The following is a 23,456-nucleotide window of genomic DNA, read 5'->3' as shown; positions in this document are numbered from 1 at the left end:
GCTGATCCCGAGGCTTCAAAGCCCATGTCGAGTCATTAAAAGTTGTCGAATTTTTCTGTCGAGAAATTCTCATTAGTAGTCCGGAGTCTGGAAATTGGCAGTGACGACTATCCTGTGCTTCGAAAATCACGTAAAGCTGTTAGTTCTGTGCCTGAACTCTTTTCGGTCGTGACTGATTTGTTTTCCCGTCGGCTTATGAAATTGAGTGAATGAAGAGTACACTCGTATTTGTGCACTTTATCCCACGTATTTGGCTAATCTATCCTGTAAAAAGCCCCGGCCAGAATTTTAGTTTTTTTACATTCCTGATAAAACAACGTCAGCGTGAAGTTTAATTGATCGGAATTCTTCGTAATTACACACATTATTACAGTGTGTAAGTATTTCACGACCCCTGTTGAGGTCATCGTATCTTTTGAACACAGTGAGATTTGAATCATACACGTTAAATAATTACACAATTAACACAACGATGCGGAAGAGCAAGTGATTTAATAAATGCTACTTATCATAAGAAACACAAAATTAATATATTTCTCAAAAACAGATAAAAAAATTATATTTCCTCGTATAGTCTTTAGAAAATCAAAAATGACTAGGATCAAGTCTAGTATTTTGTGAGTATAAATTATATATTAAAAAAAAACTACACACTTTATAAAACTTTTTCTATAATACACCAACCGCCAAACCCAATATGACACAATTCCTGAAATGAATTAAAAAAAAATAGCCTTTATCAGGACTCACTCTATATCCATGACAAATTCCATGTAAATCAGTTTAGCGGCTTAATCTATCAGTGTACTCACACAACATTTACACAGAAGCCTATTTGAAAGCAAACGTTTATATTTCGCAAGTTCATTACAAACTACAAACTATTGTTTTCAAATAAAGCTAAATTTTCTAGATAAAATGTCAAACATTTGCACAACAAAAACTAAGTTTAGTGCATTCAAAGAAAAGACAATACATAAGTAGTTAACAAAAGTAATATTATCGTATTTATTTTGGAACAATAAAAGTTGTTTTTTAGTTTTCACTCAAAATTAGATTTATAAATTTCAGGTCAAGAACGGATAAGTCAGTTTGACATTTGATCAAGGAAATAGTTTTAACTTTTCTATATAACTTTGGATCCCTTGTCAATTTGTATAGGCAGCGTAATGCGTATACAAGTTACAATATTCATTCCTTGTTAATATTTAATAAGAAATAGCTACAAGTTACATCGATAGTAACAATAAAAGTATTATCCATAATAATATTGTAAATGTAAAAGTAAATCTATCAATATTTTAATCATTCATAGTAAATTACTGAACGGAATCTGATGAAACTTACCACGAACCAAGCTTACACTCCAAAGAAGGAGGGCTTTACTTTAATTCAATTTTAGGCCTAAAGAAGTTAAATACAAATATATAGGAACAAATACCACTGTTCCTTTATCACAATTACGTTAGAAAGTAACAAATCAACAAGGTTAAGGCTGAAATAGAAAAATATAATAGAAAATTCTTTACTTAATATACACAAAAAGCGTAAAGCTATAAATACAGTCAGAAACAAAAATAAAATTAATGCTATCTACAAAAGGCTGTCTCATTGCTAAGAGAGCGATGTCTTCCAGACAACCTTCGGATAAAAGACTAGAGATTGATAAAGCGGTAACGAGGTGTGATAAATATCTGTATTTCAGACAACAGTGTACTTTCCTATAATCATTAATAAAGAACATTATGCAATTTATGGTATTTAAATAAACAAATAATTTAAAACATATATTTTTTTAATGATATTAGTGGGCTAACGTGCAAATAGACAATGGAGTTGTAAGAAATATTAACCATTCCGTACATCGACAATGCACCACTAACCCTGGGAATTAAGATGTTATGTCACTTGTGTATTTAGTTACATTGGCTCAATCACCCTTCAAACCAGAACACAACGATATTTAGTCATGTTGTTTGGCGGTAGAATATCTGATGAGTGGGTGGTACCTCCTAGATAGGTTTGCACAAAGCCCTACCACCAAGTAAAGGTTTTAACCTTAATCTTAAGTTCTTTATAATAAATATCATATTTTATACTTTTGATATAATTCATATATAAAAGTCTTTCTAGTAGTTTAAAGATGTACCGATATAAATATATATAAATGTTAAAGCGTCATACTTTCGTCGTTTCTGCTTAAAATTTTTATATGCAGATTCTTTTTTCTGTGTTTTATAATCCGAGGAGTAAAATATTAGCATACATAATTTTACCCCTGAAATAATATGATAAATTTTGACAAACGGACAATTTGGGAAAGTCAAAGGACAGTCGTGCTTGTTAAAAGGTGATCTCACCGTTAGATAACATTACCGTGTCCCAAGTCAATAACCTAAATTAAAAATAACTGAATCCATACTCGTACAAATAAACGTCTCGAGTTATCATTGGAAACTTTTCGTCCTCTCGAGTTGTCATTATCAAATATCAAAATTCAAATTTTCCCACTATAATGAAATTGTAAATATGTGCGTATATTACAATCAAAACTAAAAAAAAATGGTTCCGAATTTTGAATCTATCGAGAAGACCTCAATATATAATTTCAAAAATATCTAGTAATCATATAATATAATATATAGATCTGTTCACTAACGAAAGCATAATTATCGATGTGCATTAAAAAATATAATCGATTTTTTTATCTCGATTTCGATTTTTGTCGTATTAATTCTAATATTAGTCAACTCACACACAGTAAGAAATATTGTAAGTACTAATGCATGAATGCTTACTCAACGCTTTATTATCATCTGTATTTGTATAATTACCTTACTCTACCTCTCTACCTTATTCTTTAATAAATACAAAAAAATATATTTCGAACATAAAAAATAATAATGATATTATAATTTTTTATAGTTATTTTTATACTCATTCTTAAAGGCTAATATTCCAATATAATCTGGTTATTAGCTGCCTCGTTGGCCTAGTAACTGAAACTCTAAAGTAGATTTAAGTGTCGGGTCGGGCCAATTAAAATGTTATTGGGTTTTTCTGTCGTCAATTTCTCAAAACAACCCGAAGTTTGGTTGAGAATATCCTCCTACCGTCAAACAGTAGGACATTATATGAACTGTATTCTGCACTAATATTATAAAGTCGATAGTAATTCTGTGTGTCGTTCTGTTGCTATTTCACGCCTAAACCACTGAACCGAATTTCAAGAAATTCAGTATGAAGCAACGTGGAATCGTAGTTAAGATTACACTAAAACGCAAGTGAAGCTGTGGGCAACAACTAGTATTATACAATTGCAATTGCACATGAATTCGTTTCATTATATATATGTCGCAGACAAATAGCTTAATTAACCATCCAATAAAACGTCTAGCCAGTTTACTAAACGGCGCTGTCAATCCTGAATGGCACTTAGCCAATTATTCATAGAATTAGTAGCCTTTTAGTAACATGTCTAGGCTGTTAATAAAAAGGCTAATTTAACCAGTTGACTGCAACATATACATTGCAATACATACACTGTACACATGTACTGATATATATGCAGAAAGAGCAGCCACGATTCATCTTCCAAACAAATACACCTTTTATCTTCTAACAAATGTCAATCACGCTCAAAACTTCGACAAACCGACTGATAAAAGTTTAAAAACCAAGCTTAAACAATATTTTATCCGAATTTGTATTCGTAAATCTCTTTGAACGGAACATTGTAACCGGTTTCACTATTGACTGACGCTTATCCATACCGTATGATACGATTTATTTTTACAGTTATTATGTAATAAAATACTAGTAACAATTCCAATTTGTAATATTTTAATAAAACCAGATTTATTCCGAATGTAAAGTAATCTGCAGCGTTATGGATAGAAAATATATTAACAAAAACTGAAGGGATTTGATGTCATCATTAGGATATACAGCCTTATTTATATCAGATTTATAGAAGGGAGACCTCTTTGTCATAAGATAATCTAAAGGCCTTTCGCATAGTCGATAAATATCTAAAGGTAATTTCTTTAAATAAACAGACATTTATTGCTATTTTCAAATCGTCTTATTTGTAATTTTTTACTGATGTGAAACATCTATTGGCGCGCTTAGGGAGTACGACGGTAAACGTTGTGACGCTCTCTTATCTCATGTTGCCTTGACTCCCTTGTGGGTGCGTGGCGCGTATACTGCGTATCTTCTCCTTACAATTGTATGTACAGGTTACTGTACATACAATTGTAAGGAGCTGGTAAAATAAACTAACAAAACTCTGTGTTTTTTATTTATTTTACTCCATAGTTATTTATAGAATTTCCTTGATTATAAATGATTTAAGTAACCATTAATTTCGATTCTCCGTCGAGGGTCCTATGATTTCCGCATTTTTTTTGTTTGTTCCTTACATGAATTATAACACAAAATGAAATTCTAAATGTGTATTCCTTTTTATAAATTAAATACGTAATCTGATCACATAAACAACTAGAGGAAAATTTAAAAATATACCAACTAATGAAGTAAACCCCTTCAAAGGGTTTAAATCAACCCCAATGAATAATATAACCAAATATAGAACCGTCCATTTATAAAACCAAGGACATTTTGGGTACGCAATTTATTGTCCTACCTGTCTTTTCAGATTTCCAAAAAATAAAGGTTTATTTTTATAGTAAAATTATATATTTTAAAGCTATATTCTTTGCATATTTTAATATTATTACTTTACAATTAGTAGTAGTAAATGATATTAGTTAAATACAGTACTTTGTAACGTTAAAATTGATTAAAATTTACTTAATTTATAAACTGTTAAACTCCATCCGAACTATAACTGTTAATTAATGACCGAAGTCGCTCGCTTGATTTTTAACTTATACGGGTTTTGTAACATGTGTTATGTGTTCCAGATATACATTATTATTTTTATAATTCAAGAGAAAAATAATATGATATGTTTATTATCAATAATTATAGGTTTCTTGATAGAATTTTTTATAAAAATTATCTTGAAAATGATAATAATAATAAATAGCAGCTACTGTATTTGCCAGCGCTGGTAATGGACCTCCTTTCTTCATAAAAAGGATTAAGGCTCATTGCATCACGCTTAACTGAAGTAAGCTGGTGGTTACACAAATTGGGTCAGAATGTCATTCGACACGGTACTGATTTCCTGACTATTTTCCTTCACTGTCGATGTATGACGATGGATTTGAAAGCGTTATTTTCGTTTTAAGTCAAAATGATTTTTCAATCATCAATAACAATCCTATAACAATAATAATAACAAATAATAAATAAATATTGGACAACATCATATATCATATACATTACTAACATCACATAAATTACTCTCATCCCAATGTAAGTAGCTAAAGCACTTGTGTTATTAAAAATTAGAAGTAACTACGGTACCATAAACACCCAGACCCAAGCCAACATATAAAATTAAACTTTTTCTACAACGACTCGGCCGGGAATCGAACCCGGGACCTCGGCGTACCCATGCTGGACCATGGAGGTCATAACAAAAAAAAAGACTTTGATTAGATTCTTCAATTCAATTCTTAGTTTAATGGCTTTTAGTTATGCCACAGGGCACAGATTATTTCGCCAATGTCACGTAGGATGGAGAAGACACGAATGAGATTGATCGGTATGGTTGAGATAACAAACTCAATTAAATTTTAAAAGCAAGTATAATAGTAGTAATATCCTTGTTAATCCGTAACCTAGAACAACACAAACATTAAGGGTTAATAATAGGATAAATTACAAATAATTGTTAGTACTCTAATCTATATACAATAAGATATATCACTCAATTGGACTATTCACAACTTAATTTTATTACATTTAATATATTTACACAAAAAAGAACAAAATGGACTAAACGCAAACGATTAGATTCTTGCAGTTTGTTTAATTCCCTACCCCTCTTAAATATAATTTCGTTAAACATAATTGCATTTATACACCGTTTAATCCGAAAAGGTACAAATACCGTCGTTTTATTTTTGAATATTAAAAGCATGAATATAGTAGAATTATCTAAAAATGTTTTAACACTAAAAATACAATTTGTATTTTAACGTAAAAATGAGATAATTTATAAAAAAATTTAAAACCAATTTACTGGACGGAGCTGCTGTAACAAACCACTCTATGAACAAAGATTGAGTAATATTTCATGTGGATTTGTGCATACAAATCTCAGTAATTCGCTGAAAGCCAGATCGCTTTGAACAGAATGTGCATTTCGAGTATAATCTTTACTATTCCGTATTAATAACAAAAAAATGCTGTTATTTTTAGAGTATAATATTTATTTTTCTTTTATAAAAATATTTACAATGAATAATTTATTAAATTAATAGTATGTTTTTATATCTTACTAGTCTATAAAATTATATATAACCTTTGCCTTTGCCTTCTTTTAGGTAATATTCGGATACTTTTTTAAATCAAGCCCGTTAAAACTCAAAAATAAAGTATCGATAACACATACAAAATCCTTCTTACATACATACACTAAAAACTGCCGATATAATAAACTATTTATATTTGAAAGCAGTTTGGCTATGATGCACAATCGATCGTTCATTTGATTCCCACTACCATAAGCGTCGATTTGGATTTAGGTTACACATCAACAGTATATATAGTACAGAAATAAATACAGAGCGTTGCTTTATGATAAATCTAAATTCATTTCGGTAGTATAATTAATGTTAATTAGGGAACAATGAATTTAGTGTTAATGAAGGCCATATTATAAGCATGTCGCCCTCAGGGAGATATGCGATTATGTACAATATTAAAAATAGTTTTTAGGTTATCTATATTTATATTACGTTTTTAAAAATATCGATTTTAAGCTTTTGATTAACCGAAAAAGAAAATGTTTGAAAAAAATTCGTAAACATCCAGGTATATAGACTTGTAAACAAAACTTTTCTTTAGAGAATAAGATTTTGACCTCAATTCACCACGCTGCTCCAATTATTCAATTTCAAGCAGATTTTATCTTTTTTTTTTCTTTGATGATTTTCACCACTACCGAGCACGAGATAATATATAATTACAAATGAAGCACACGATAACAGCGTTTGAGCTCGCAATTAACCGTCAATATTCCCACGCACTAGCCACAAGTTTATGTATCTGATCGTATAATTAATTTTTTATCTTAATTTTGAAAAATAACATGTTTTTTTTTTTAATAAAAAAATATGTAATATATTTTTAACAAAACACGTATTACTCAGATATTTATTAAAATAAATGAAATAAATGAATACTCCTGCAATTGCTTACATAGGATAGAAATTGTAGATCGAAAAAATAGCACATCATATTTGTTTCATAATAAGACATTGCAAAGTTTTAAATGGTTTTTGCTATGCACGTATTTGAAAAAATACAGCTCTTAAACATTTCTGTACGCCCGAGGATTATTTGTGCCCTGATTTAAAGGAGATACTCGTAAATCTCTTTTCAACGTAAAAAATACCTAGTCTCAAATAGTTGCACTTGGTTGTAATATTTTTACTATATTCTTAAAGGATTTATTTAATTTTCTTATTTGCATTCTTATTATGCATTTTAAAAGGTTGAAAGCCCCTGGATCATAAAATTAATTGCGACAACTCGGGATGTACATAATTGATAACGATGTAAATTGAGTAGGTACATATTATCACCGTATTGTTAATTACTAAACACGTAAAGTTGTCGCACATCTGTCGAAGCGGGGATACAACATTGCCTATATTAAAATAAAACTGAATGCCTATCTTCTGAGCATTACAATAGACAGAGACCCAAAAAATCTACACGGATTTAAATTCCTCGTATAAATCTATTCATTGGCGCCTTATCCAGTAACGTCGCCTAATTTGCACCTGTGAAACCTGCACGAGTTTTCGCCAGATATAAAGGCAATAGAGTTTGCTTGAGATAGTTCAGTACACTCTATTAATTCAGTGTGTAACAAAATGGAGGTACGTCACCCCAAAATCCGGACTCTTACTCATGAAGCTTTTCTTGGTGAGAGCGCTCCATTGATTTTACATACTTAAAGAACACATGCCAAATTATTATTTTGTGTTTTAACAATTATTATTTGTTTTATATAATATGTATATTATTAATAATCTCGAACACCGTATCAACTATGTAATACATGTACGTTAATATTATTATTAAAATCCTTTAACGTACTAGTCGTATTTTATATGTCATAGTGTAAAATCAGTTCAAAGCGCTTCTTTCTTGTACATAAGTGTTAACAATAGCGACAGACCATTGTATTACGATGTGAATGCAGCAATATACAATTTTTTGCTTAGAATGCGACAGATAACAATGTCATGTTCCTCCTTGCAGTTGAAGAATGGAGATATTTTATAGTTTACGAAATGTGCCCGCGGCTGCGCCCGCGTGGAATTCAGTTTGTGACTAAAATTGTACATACATACAAACTGAAATCATTATATTATCAAAATAAATATACTATGCCTGGATAAATAAACTCTCTAATCGTGAAATGTTCAATAAAATCGGTTCATTAGTTATAGACTTTAACAGTTACAAATAAACAAATATAGGCGCCATAAAATGTCCTCTTTATAATATTAATATACAATTTAAACATGCTTTCTAAACAGCTACGTCATTATTTTATACAGTTCTAATTAGATGTAAACTAAAATATTTATGTAAAGTTCGAAATTCAGAACGTAAAAAAGAAAATATTACTTAAATTTGAAATATTTAATGTTGAAATAGAAATTATACAATGGATAAATTTAACGCTTCATAAATCTATTATTATCAAACTTTGATCACAGAACCGCCAAAAGTGGTTTACATTGCAGAGTAATATATCGATACTGTATAAACCGCAGACTTTACAAGAATGTTTTCCAATATAATACTTTATAGGATATTTGTAACATAACGTGTATAGCATTGTTTATAGTGTAGTATGGAGGATTGTATGAGTATTTAATTGTTATTGAACAGACTCAGACTCATATTTTGTCGAGCTAGCATTGGCTCACATCATGTAGGTTCTATTTAAGGCAAATAAAATGATTGTGTTTTTGTCAGTAACAGTGAAGTGAAGTGTAAACGATGTTATTAAACTCCTATGTCCATTAAGAAATCTAATTTGTCACAATGACAATTTATGAATGATATTTAAAGTCAAATCTTAAATATCAGTGTCAATATTTTAGCTAATTTTGATAATGTGTATCTCCTTTATAACGTTTAACATTTACATATATGCAATTCATATTTGCCTGAGTCGTGTTATTTGTTTTAAATAATATATCATTTAATATATGATTGAAATACGAGAAAAGTGTTGTGGAATATCAGCGTTAATATGCAGTAAACTATTTAATTTTAAACTGTTGTTAGTCGTATTGTGTCAATTGTCTAAGATTAAATAACTAGCTGAGCCACTCACTATGCTCAATATAAGCTATATATAATATATATATATATAAGCTATACGCGCCTGTCTCTAATGATGAGTACATAACCAAGTGCATTTAATTAACTAAATACAAGAACAGTTTACCAGATTACATGAAGTTTATAGCTACCGCTACGCCCCTTAGGATCGTAGTTTGAAGTTATATTGCAAAGCCTTAGGCAATAAATGATCCATTTAATGCATATCTACATTAATTCCATGTAAATACTTTCTGATAAAATCATGCTAATACTTACAGAGACAGTACACTAGAAGCAATAGTTTAGTTATTATGCGTAGGCGCTTACCGCCTAATAAGTGTAATGAAACAATATAAGTAAGATACAAGTGTGACTATGCTAACATGTTATATTATATATTACATATTATTTTAAAATGAAAAAAAGAAGTCAGTGTGGGCCATGTCTTCCAAGAAGACGACAAGCTTGATGTCCAGCGAAGATTTGCTGATGTTTAGTAAAAATATAAAATTCAAAACGCCTATTTGTATAAAAGTAAAAGGTAAAAAAAGGAACGGGCAACTGTGAGCCCGTGGATGTTGTAAAGTTAATTTAAAAAAAAATACATGTTACTCGGTCGAAAAAAATGTTCTGTATTTGGCTCTAGTAATTCATGGAATGGCATTAAAAATTCTAGAGTAGCAATAGCATCGAGTTTAATTTTTCATAATTTTAATTACAAATTTAACAAGAACAGCAAAACAGTTTAAATTAGTCAAACTCAAATTCTGAGGCAACTGGCAATGAACTCAAATAGTGGAACGGATACAAATAGCAACTCTATAGCCGATACTTGGAACAAGTTTGCGGTGGAATTAGAAGTTTGTTAACACTTTGTTGCCGTCAGTGCGATCGCACGAAACAGAGAGATTAGGCCAATATCAACCTGGAGTTTACTATTGTGATATCCGGATTAATAAATATCCTAGTCAAAGGTAATTAAACAGTAACATTAAACAATATCAATAGACAAATTTATTGGGCAACTACAAACCTATTGACTAACACACTATTCCAATGAAGAGCTATTGTTTATTTTATTGAAACATCTATTGTACCCGGTGATCGAAGATATATTTTGTTTTTAGTATACTAACAGCAGCGGCACGATTTATTTTGCCTCGCCACTCGTTTTGACGTTGCCGGAAGACTAATAGATTCGACTCTAAACTAACTTGCTGCAACGTATTGTGCAAAGCAGTTCTGCATACATTTGAAACGATCGCGTTATTTATTGTGACAAAATGTAAAGTTTTTTGGAATTATTTTATATTTTCTGCTATATTATACATAATTCAGCTTACTTTATCCATTATTATTAAATGTGGAATGATATTATTTAACTGACGTTTTGTCTACCCAAGCTTGTGTGCAATATTTGAGAACGAACTTTGTTTACGAGATACTCATATCATAACTAAGCATAAATCTTACTTGTAAAGCAAAATAAACTGAAAATGCACCTATACTTATTTGAATGTAAGTTTAAAAAAAAGTTAAGTTTTCCAGCGATTGAAATTTGCGATTGATCCTAATACTATGAAAACAAAATGTTTGTTTGTGTGTTTGTTACGCTTTCGCGTCTTAACTACTCAACTAATCAGGGCCAGATTAAGGGGAACAAAAAGAGATTTAAAAAAAAACCTTACATACTTATCACCAGATATTGTGTGGTATGTGTTTTTTTATGACGTTTATTAACAAATAAACAACGAAAAAAAAAACAAGAAGGTCATGTATAAATAAATTATTGAAAACTCAACTGACAGAAAGTATTAAAATTAAATTGCAAAATAATAATAATGGTTTCCTACTCCAATGTTACCTCAGAGTCTAAAGATCCTTAAGCCTGCAACCTGCAACCAATCGTCATGAAATAGAGTACATACCTGTGAGTAGGTATGTACTCTATTTCTACACTACACTACTCAAATATGAGAGAAGGAAACAAGTCAATACAATAAATTTAATTTATTGATACAACAACTCTTAATTTGATTCGTATCTAATATTCGAACCGTTAATATGCAATATGAATATTTCAGACATAATTATATTACGGGGTGACTATATTAGGTATGTTGCTGGTAAACTGTCTTCTGACTTGAAGCGACCAATAAGATGGTGTTAATAAATCATCTTGACAGGTATTACTCCGCACCTTCGCGTCAGCGTAATTACGTCACTTACGAACAGTTATTCAATGTAAACTCCAAACGTAAAACTCTTTAATGGAATGGATCATCTATCATAATTAATATACATAAAAAAAACTCGTCCCAATTCTAGACCAGATATTATTATTGCAAATAAAAGAACATTTAAATATAAGTATTTTGGAATAACACTTGGACACTGGAGTAGGTAACATAGCAAATACATTTTTAAAAGATTTCACCAACCGTGTTATATAGCCTTCGCTGGTGACAGTTCATTTTTCAATCCCCTAAGATTTATATTTTAATATTGTAAAATCCTTTTTGTAAAATGTATATATGTAATACATTTCACAACAAAGAATTCTATTTCTAGCCTGTCGAACTGCCTGACAACAACCAAACAAGTAAAAAGTTTGTAAATAGTCGAAAAATCTATTATAATACGCGTCAAAGCGACATTTTTAAACAGGAATAAGTTAAAAGATTTCAAAATTTAATAATTCATCTTTAATTAAACGTCATTGAAATATATGATTAAGTAGGATAGAACACTTAATCATATTCTTATAAGGGAACATAATAGATGTTCTTTAACAACTATTAATAACCAATAAAGTTGTACCACATTATTAGTATAATAAGGTACAATGTGAAATTTATGCCTCAGTGTCACTTGTATATTGGCATATATTTGAGTATATAACTTGACACCTAAAATGACGTTTATATCAGTTCTTTCAGTTGAAATAATGACAAAAATTTTAGTAATATTTTCCACTCCACTTATGAACTGCCTTTAAATCTGTATGATCTGTAATTACAATCCGTACCATTCCTACATTTATTAGTTATATTTAAGAGCCAAATATAAGTTTGATTGATTTTTAATTCGTCGTTTTCGTTACTGTCTGTTCTCATATTGAAATGAAATATTTTTCTAAAGTATAATTATTCATATAAACATCTAACATAATTGAAACGAATTGTATTGTTGTTTAAAAATAATTTGTCATTATAGATATTGTTAAAATTTTATATTTAACTTCAGTTCTCTCAATAAAATTTGAAACAGGTCGACCCAACAAATTGTAATATAGCACTCACATTTCGATGGTAAATTACAATTCTCGTATATTATTCGTTTTTAAACATAAAATAAATAGAAGATAATTAGTTTAACATATTAAATTTAGGAGCACTTCAAATACACTATCCTAAAAGAAGAATTTTGTAATGAAAATTTACGTCGAAAAATAGAGCTCAGTATGCGTGCTGCAACTCCTAACCGGGTGCGCACTGAACTAGCAAAAATATGTACAGTGGAGTCTTTGTGGTAGTTTGTTTTGCAAATCTATCTGGGTAGGTACCACCCACTCCTCATATATTCTACCACCAAGCAGCAATACTCAGTATTGTTATGTAGTGGATATAACATTGGTCCTAAGGTCGGGCACGCATTGGTGACGTAAGGAATGGTTAATATTTCCTACAGCGACAAAGTTTACGGGCGGTGGAAACCACTGACCATTAGGTAGTTCATTTAAACGTCCGTCTACATGTATAAAAAAAAAGTTGACTCCTTGTATATCGTGTACTATAATGTGCAAAAAAATAATCTTACACCTCTTAATAGACCACAATTGACTTAACTTGATAGAAGGGTAGAAAATTATCTGAATAAGGTGACAAGAACCGACTAGATGCGGAAAATAGATCAGTAGTTTTTGGTTAACATTGGAAGAGGTCTATAGTCACTAGTAAAATACGGTTATCCGAGGAACTAGATCTAACATCTTGTATAAACTAACAGCCCTTTAACATCCTACTGCTGGACAAAAGCCTTATCTCCCCTATGAGAAATAGATTTGGAGCTTGCTCTACCAGCTATTCCACTGCTGTCGGTTACAGATTCTCGTTCACCACGTGCAGGTGTCCTCACGATGTTCGAACTCAGAATCATAGGTTAAAATTCACGTCTTGTTACCATACCATAACAATCTGTATATTAATATGCGTTGTTGAAAAAAAACGTCAAATTGATTTCTCTTAAACTGCATATGTTTTATATCATCGTCATTTTTACATCGTCCCTTCTTTACAAATAAAATGGAATGTTATTATACATTTCAGCTTCGATGATGACTCTCATATTTAATACATTTTCATTTCTTTCAGAATTAACTGAGAAAATTTGAGTGGAATTTTCATTTACATTCTTGTATACACCACAGGGGTGTCCGTGTGTACAATATAAAAGGAATATTCCCAATTTCGTACGCTGAGAACCAACCACAGTCATTTGTTCGTGTTACTCAAACGAGTTAAAACGAATTTTGGCGTACGCCATGTCCGCCATGTTTAACATTCTTCATGTAATAAATCTGACGCAGTGTGTATAAATAAAGTAAACTAGCTGAAACCGCGGCATCGCACGCTTTGAATTCAAGTTGTGACAAAAATACTTCAATAATTATACAATCGCCCATAACTTTACCCTCTTGAAGTTCATACAAAATTTCATCAACATTGGTTCAGTGTCTTAGCCGCGAAATTGTGTTCGACAGACGAACAGAGTTCCTTTCGCATTTATAATATTAATATAGATATAAATATATAACACGAAACGAGCTTGAGAGGGTAAAGTAAGAATTGACCAAATATTTTTCATTCAAAGTCCATTAGTTCAAAATACATACATTTCATAAATTACTTATTATACTGTTTACATAGTATTGGTTTGTCTACCATAACCTGTCCTCGTGTTCAACTTGTTAAGTTAAAGACCATGAGGTCTCGAGTTAAAATGGTATTTAACAAAATCTGTCTGGAATTAGAAAGTTAACAGTGTAACAATCACATGTCTCGAAAGTCAGAAGAGCTCTCCAGCCGAATCGGATTACCGTCCCATCAGACCTTGAGAGTGTGGAACACACCTGTGATTAGCACTTAGTATCTCATAGACATATCGTACTTTTAATAAAACGAAAACGTCTACATTTTTATTATAAAATAATAATTACTAGATTTCATATTGACAATTAAAATTGTATGCTTACAAGAGTTTATTTTTAATGTTTTATGGATCACTAGATGTCATTCCTGACTTTGCTTGCGTTTTAGGGGTTGGTCATAAAGTGTTTGATATTAAAAAGTAGCCTATGTCATTGCTTGGTGTCCAAGCTTACTTCACATAAAATTTCAACCATAAGTGGTTTGGCCGTTAAAACGTAACAGGAAGACGGGCAGATAGTCAGATGAAGTTATAGATTTCTAATATTATTATAGAGTTTTTTTTTTTTGTATTAATTATATTATATAACTAATATTAAAGAAATGTACATCGATTTAAAATATTTATAAATATATGTATATACGTATATGACGGAGAAATTCCTCCAGGGTTATTTTTAAAAAGCGTGACGTCAGCATTGCTGACGTCACTTTCACCAACATGATCTTGATGGCTCATTTTGCAATGAAATAATAAAACTATTTCAGCAAAATAATAGGTTTATTCAACAATCGATCAGGACACAACGTTCGTCTGAACAGTCCGACGGCTCGAATGAGAATGAACCTCGAGCAACCGTCGCACTGCTTTTTATAGCAAACATCATAATAACTAACTTGATTAAAAGAATTAAAAGAAATAACTTGATTAAATAATCAATTTAAAGCGTTTGCGCCGACACGGCCATTCTGACAGGCGGTGCGTGCTCTGCACCTGCCTGCCTGCGTTGTGCGATTTGAAATCTGAGAATCAAGAAAATGATTTTTGAAGCAGGTATCTGTAAGCCACACATGTTGGTCTTTGAAATAGTTTTGTAAAAGCAGTACACAAAGAAATCTCTCATGCACCTGTTTTGTAATAAATATGGGCAGATTTTATGAGTACCACTCATAACTGTCATAATGTCTAGGTCATTTAATAATGTAAAAGATTCTGGTAGATCTGTGGTGAATACATGTCTATCACGGCTCCACAAGGCTTCCCAACGGTATCTCATGGTTCTCTGTGGATACATCAAGGATCCGTGGTTAGCTCGAGGGTAACACGTGGTTAGCTCAGAGGTATCACTCTCCAGATTATGTTGTGCACGTGTCTGGTTGTGATTCCACCAGGTGTTTCAACGGTATCTCAGGGTTCTCTGTGGATACATCAAGGATCCGTGATTTTGGCCAGTGGAAACACAACCAGCTCAGAGGTACCAATCTAAAGCCGGTGTGTAAGTGTCTAGTTACGGTTGCATGAGGAATCTCAATGGTATTGAATTGTCGTGGTTTATAGCACAGTGGTAGCACATTACTAGCTCAAAGGTACCACTTTCGTAGATATTGAGAGGTAAAGTAAGTAAGTTTTGCCTCACAGTTTTAATGCGATGATGCGTGCTCGTCGTTGTGGACCACTGGATCGGAATTAGTTGTGGCAGCACTGAAGAATCTCACCATCTTCTTCCGCCGACACGGTACCTTGGTTGCCCGGCTGCGATACACGACGAAGCTGATCACGAGAAGCCTGTCGGAGACGCCCTCTGCCAACCACCGTCTGCACTTTCGTCTTTTTTTTTTTATGAAACCTGAAAATCTCAAAAGGCTCACTGAATTAGTCAGATCAAGTAATGGTTAATTACGTGGATTCTTAATCTTCATGCTGAAAATAATAATTTTAGCTTTGTGGGAATTGAAACGTTCTCAGTTATATTCCGAGTCATTCGTTGCTGAACTTGTGTTGTAAGCGCTTCAATGTCGACCGTTTGGATATTGATGACGACCAGGAAGCTCAAGTGCTACGCAATGTATTCTTTGCGTAATGAATATGAGCGGCGCAACTCCAGTTACTCGATGCACGGCGCAATTCATTGCCAACTGTAGTTAGTCCAGTACACTGTGCCACTGTTCGGTCTCATAGTTCTTGATTATTATTAAAGCGTTTTTTAGTGTAGCGACAACTCTTTCCACATAGCCATTTGCTCGGCCGATTCCTGGCGTATTGGTCATCTTGAGTGTACTATTTCCCCGTGATATCTATGTGAATCATCTGGAAAGCTTCCGTTGGTTTTTCAATTGGATAAAGCAGTGCTCACATGATGAATCTTCGGTTGGTGCTTCAGTTTGGTACCATCTGATGTTATTAATATGCTGAGGTTTGTACTATGAACCACAAAGAACAGTATTTGTACCCTGATGGAGTCAATGTTATAAATGGTCTTCAACTCGATCAATGATATGACTGGATATTGGCCAAACCCCTTTAGATGGTTGATTCCATGAAGATGTGGCTATCAACCAATCATCAATCCACATCTTGGCACGTCCTTTCATTGGTCTTGGGTCTTGGGGCCGATGAATGATTTATTGGAGCCATGGCTTCCGGCATTTCCACCAGGCAGGTGTGTGGTGCTTAGAGATACAGCACGTCGTAATATGGTTCTGTCTTGTAGTCTTGTAGTGATCCTGATGTGACAGGTGGAATCGCGGCTGATGAGGATTTGGCTGAGATCGGAGCTTGTTCCGATCCCACTTCTGATGACGGAGAAATTCCTCCAGGGTTATTTTTAAAAAGCGTGACGTCAGCATTGCTGACGTCACTTTCACCAACATGATCTTGATGGCTCATTTTGCAATGAAATAATAAAACTATTTCAGCAAAATAATAGGTTTATTCAACAATCGATCAGGACACAACGTTCGTCTGAACAGTCCGACGGCTCGAATGAGAATGAACCTCGAGCAACCGTCGCACTGCTTTTTATAGCAAACATCATAATAACTAACTTGATTAAAAGAATTAAAAGAAATAACTTGATTAAATAATCAATTTAAAGCGTTTGCGCCGACATATATAAAGGTTCTAAGGTTATTAAGTTACTTATGTTTCGTGTTCATTAAAACAATATTTCAGCATATTGGCGTTCGAATTGAATAGACTATTAAACACAAAATATTTCATTAGATTTTGTCGATGCAATAATGCTAATAATATATTTCATAATTAACTGCCTTTGTTGTCGATATATACCAGGATGGCCTCTAGGTTAAATGTAGCGGTAATTTATAAAGCTAAAATACACACTAGATCACTGATAAAGGCCTTTGAAATCTGAAAATTCTCCACGGGTTAGCAAACCGCATATGCACTTGTATACTTTTACGTTGGCATTTCTTTGAGAGTTTGGTTAAAATAAAATTGAGCTTAGATTAATATAATTTTGCTCTTATCTTATGCAGAATAAGGACTATAATCCAATAGAAATGGCTACTCTGTGTGGCTAACGATAAACCTCTGCAGAAGTCTAATGGTCGTCTTTGCAATAAAGTTTCTAGACGCTTTATTTTTGTGAAATATCTTCTATTATGTAACTTAAACTATGCAAAATAAGCATTTGAAATTTTATAGATATAACTATTTTTAATTCGGAAATCTAATGTATTTAGAAAAACACTAGTAATATTTTGATGATAGCAAAATATTTTTTCACGAAAATAATGTAAATTTGTAACAAAAATATGAGATATAATATGAACGCGGGATAAATGCTTAAGCACATTTACCGAACGTGCGGCTCAAATCCGACGTCGCTTCGTCCAAAAACCAGCTCGACCAAATTATGTTAAGATTATTAGAAATTTTCTTTTTATATCTTCAAGACGTGAGACGAATTAGATAAAAATTATGGATTTTAAATACGGAAATTTTATATAAATATTTATTGTAAACACAAATAATACTGTTTATTGGATTCTATAATTAAATACACAAACAAATTTAATATTACAATATAATCTTATGCAAAAATAAAGTTTGTTTTTTTTTTCATTCAAGCCCACTGATAAAACTGTAATCTGATAGGTCTGAAAGGAGATCATACTCAGAGTCAATGGTTTTGTGTTTTTAAGATATGACAACTGCAGTATAAATCTATGTAAATCTAGTATAAAATCCGTTCATATAACAATTACATAAACAAACAGTTAATTTCTTCAACATTGAAATGAATATAGTTATAATATTTACTTAATAACTTTTTAGTCGATTTCAAAATAAGTAAACTATCGCAGCTTAAAAAATTGAAGCTGCTTCTTTTTTTTGACGGTATAATTAATTTTATTTATTATCTGACATTCTACGTTGACAATACTTTTTAATAACGTTTTTAAATTATGGTTTTACCATATAGTAATTAAAAACTATATTTTTACTTAGCGGTAGGGCTTTGTGAAAGTCTAGGTAGGTACCACCAACTATATACCGCTATTCTACCACCAAACAGCTATAATGAGTATTGTTGTGTTCTGGGTTTGAAGGTTGAGTGAGTCAGTGTAACAACAGAAAAAAGGGACTTAATCTGAGTTCCCAAGGTCTAAGATTTGTTACGGCGCAAATGTTTATTTTATAATAAAACACATCGATTTGATAAAACATTCTTTGAATAATTAAAAATAAAAATAAAAATGATATACTCTAATGGTTGCGTGAAAAATTGCGTTGGTGATATTTATTAAATTTATTTTGCTGGCTATTCGTAGAGTCACGAAAGAAAGAAAGCACTTAGGCTTTATTTACGTTATTAAGTTATCTAAGAATTATTTTTCACATTTTAGTTCATTGAATCGTATATTTTTTTAGTGGGACATATATTTTTATTGGTCTATTTTATCAAACTAAATAACCATTTTCACCGAGCGTTTTAATAGTAGCAATTAAAGAGATTATCCACCTTGTAAAACTCCATCACCAGGCCCGTATTTTATTATGTAATAAAATGACAGCCTCCATGACCTCTTTCGTCACGAAGCATTTCCTTACCAAGAGATTTATCAAAATAAACCAATTAAAATGTTCACTTAAATATATTGTGAGAAACCAGAATAGGACATAACTTTTAATTTCAGGATAAAACAAATACCAATCCTTAAATACACAAACACAAACCTTTATATTGTGGACCCGTTGCTTAAACGACTGACCTATTAACTATGATATTACTTTCACCTAATTATCTTAATACATGCCTGCATACTCCCATCGGGTCGCAAGAAGAGTTTACTTTATAAATAAAAGTCACATTATATTTTAGTACAATGTCATTATTAACATTTCATAATTTAAGCACCTTAACTCCATTAGAAAAATCGCAAATTGCATCTGAAATGAACGATTCTGATTTAAAAACAAAAGTTATATACTAAGAAACATGGAAATAACAACACGTTAGCGGAAGTCGGACGTAAAGCAATACAAAAACTATGTATTTAAATATGTACTGAGCAAAACGATTAACCTATCAATTCAAATCAAGATTTCTTTATACCTAAGATGTTATTTAAAATCAATGAAGACATGATTTTATTCAATCAAAATATATATTAAGATCCGTACTTTTTTTTATAAACTTATCTCTGTTTGATTACTTAGTATGCGTACAAAGTAGCGCTATGTCCTAAAAAGTAGGAATAGAAAACAGGTCAAATAAAATCCGTTTTTCAGTAACGGTTTTTTCCAAGCTTAAAGTATAACAATTTATTTATCAAAAATACTGTTACTATTAATTAATTTTTTTATGAGAATAATTTGTTGTAATTTAATGAAAGGAGTTTAGAGGCAGAATCTGGCACTGACCATTTGAAAAACTTTAACGTAAAAACGCAGTTCGTAGAAACGTATGGCCTTATTGAACTAAGCCAAGTCGATTCAATCATACACTGAAATATCTTTCTATACATACAGAATCTGTTTGTGAATTCAAAAAATATCTGTTTTTTTTTCTAATTTCTACGTGTTTTGTTTAATTTATAAATCTAGACATAAATATTTAATTATTGTAAAGTAAATATAATTTCATTTAACATAATAAAATAGGTATGTTATGTTTTGCATTGTATAAATTTATACTCAATTCAACTCTTAACGTTGTCGTTGTAAACGGTAACTAAGCTTTCTACTAAATCTCCAATACAAATCTTAACTTGCTAATGGACGCCACTCAACAGTAAGATGAAGTTTTGTACTTTGTGACCGTCGCGTCCAAGTCTCTTCAGCACTTCTCGTATTCCTAATGTTTTTATACAAACATTTAGCAAGTTTTCGCAACAACGACACTAAGTTATCTTTTTATGTCGGTATTTAAATGTCGCATATAACTTTGAGAGGTTGTCTCGTTGCTACAATTGTTGACTAATGTTTTACATATTTTAACTAAACGGAATTACTGTCGAATACAAAAGCAACTATTGATTTAAGCGCTACCTTTTATTTACAAAAGATTCACAAAAATCTGCTGGGATGGAATTTTATGTCTTTTCGAAATTTTAATTTAACGATTCTTCATCAATTCTAAGCTAGAATCTGGAGAGTAATAGTAGTTTCTTTTTAAACGTTGCTTCTGTCCATGAATAAACTAAAAGAATGAAAATATAAGAGGAAATTAAAGTGTTTATTTATAGTCGCTATGACTAGGTCGGGAAAAGCGATGGCAATATTCGCATGCGTTGGTCATGTTTAACATGCATTGGTTTGCTTTCTCAACGCCATATTCAATATTTTTGGTTGCAGATCGATAATAAACACAGTCACGCTTAGTAGTTCTTGTGGGAGCACTAGAAAGAAGCGATATTAATGGTTACGAAAATATAATTGACTTTTAAAGCATGGATTAATAAATATATCTGAAATTACTTCATATGAGTTGCATTCATTCCTTTTTTTAGGTAATTGATATCAATAAAACTTAAAAATATATATGTAAACCTACACCATATATAGTTATCTCTTCTTCTACAAAAAAAAATAATAATAATTCAAAACAATCGGAAATAGTTTATTTCAAATCAATATACAAAGTAGCTAATGGCATGACATCTCGGAATTACTCTTCTTTTAATTTAAAAAATAAATGCAATATCTAAGAGAGGAAGTTTTCACACATATGATGTTCGTCGATTGTAAACCAATTTAATAAATATCTTTTTTTTACTGATGATTATGAACTCACTCTGATACATTTTCGCAGCAGTTTGTGCGCAAATACACACACAATTGCACGCTGTAATCACTTTTATAATCCAATACGATAATAATATCCGACAACAACAGGAAGAGTTCAAGCCTAGGATCAACACTTTAACGTGCTTTCCGGGGCACGGGTCTATGCACTGCCAAATTGCAGGCTCCGAGTCCCTACTGCGAATTTATTTACGGAAAAACTCTTTATTAGTCAGTCTCTGGGCTTGTACCCATGACCTCGGGTTCTGAGCCTTATTAGCTAGCTACTAGACCAATGGGGGTAAACCCGAATTTTCGACAATCCAGTATTGTCAAGATTATATAAACGTGTTAACAATTAATACATAGTTTATGCTTTTAAAAACCGTATTTTTATGCGAGACACTACGCCTATTATTTTAATGGACCATAAATATCCGTAAAAATATCAGAAAAATAAACTACTTTAACTAGGCATGTTATGGAGGTTGTTTTGTACAATCAATTATAATACAAAATTGCCTTTTTCATTTATTCAGATATTTTTACGAAGGCTTCAATATTTATGTGCCTAGTATGCATTAACGTATCAATACATAAATAAAATGAACATTTCATTCGAATTGTTTGTCGTGAGAATAAATTATAACATCGATATGATAATAGAATTGATTCATTTTTATTTATCATTTATTTTAAAGAGGGTTTTTTCTGTAAGAAAATGCCACCCTCATAGTGCTTACAAAACATTAAATTTAACAAATTGATTAATTACATCGATTCTTAAAAACACCATCCACTAATTTGTACAAAACATGCGCTAGTTCTGATGTAGGGTCAGCGAGGACACTATTACATGCCCTCACCTCCCCAATTGATTCATTTGACATAACCATTTATTGTCTCGTTTTTTCCCCAAACAAGAAGTGAATTATAAATACTGCCTGCGGTTGTTAGTTAATATTCACGTAATATATCCACTATGTCATTTCAAAATAGTGTACATTTTAATGTGTTCTATTTAGTATATAAATAAAATAAAAGAAGATACACAAAGATTATATAAATACGTATTATCTCTAAAGGCGTGAAATGGATCAGTCACTGTCGTCAGATGAAATGTACTGAAACAAATTTTCCCCAATTCTGCTTTAGTTGAATCTCGTTATTGTTGCGTTGTCGAACAATAATTCAAAACTACACGTTTGTTTCAGTCTTGACAGCGGAAATAGACGATGGGGCGCCTTTCCTGCAGGTCATGGCAAGATCATCAGTTTACAATGTCGGCGAGAAGAAAGCAATTTACTGTAAAGGACTGAATTTGCCTGAGGTACGTTCATGAAATTAATAATAATTTAAATTCATAAAATAATATTTTAATATGAAATAAGTATAAAAATACGTATAAAAATGACGATAGATTTAGAAAATTATAGAAAGGTACACACTCTTCCCTAAATATTTTTTTCCTGTAAAGTTTTAATTACATTTTACCAATGTATCCTCAAAAAATACTTAATTATATTCATACGATTCCTTCTAACAACAATCACGTATATCCTATACATGTAAATAAAAAAGGGGAAACTTTTTACTTTCAACAAAATTGTCGAGTTCACATTTCACGCGCCTAATAAATTCTGTTTAACAAAGTGCCTAAGGAGACATGTTGCCAGTATTCACGTATATGACATTATTTTTTCTAATTTAAAAGTGCCTTTGCCTCTACTTAACTTCCGTTAACATTGTGTTTTTCTTGAAAATATATTTGAGTTGTTTTCATTTGC

At 31.5% G+C, this 23,456-nt stretch overlaps 1 protein-coding gene across 1 annotated transcript in view; it reads left to right on the top strand.

Moving 5' to 3' along the window:
• LOC125066197 (neural cell adhesion molecule 2-like) overlaps nucleotides 1-23,456 on the top strand; it is a 112,892-nt gene that overhangs the window by 78,973 nt on the left and 10,463 nt on the right. Inside the window, exon 2 of the mRNA XM_047674171.1 lies at nucleotides 22,884-22,999. Within this exon, the coding sequence (XP_047530127.1) occupies nucleotides 22,884-22,999 (116 nt within the window). The remainder of the gene's footprint in view (nucleotides 1-22,883; nucleotides 23,000-23,456) is intronic.

The sequence above is a fragment of the Vanessa atalanta genome, chromosome 9 (assembly GCF_905147765.1).
Source record: "Vanessa atalanta chromosome 9, ilVanAtal1.2, whole genome shotgun sequence".
NCBI lineage: Eukaryota > Metazoa > Arthropoda > Insecta > Lepidoptera > Nymphalidae > Vanessa > Vanessa atalanta.
Note: the sequence above shows the minus strand (reverse complement) of the source record. Positions and strands in the feature narration are given on the sequence as shown.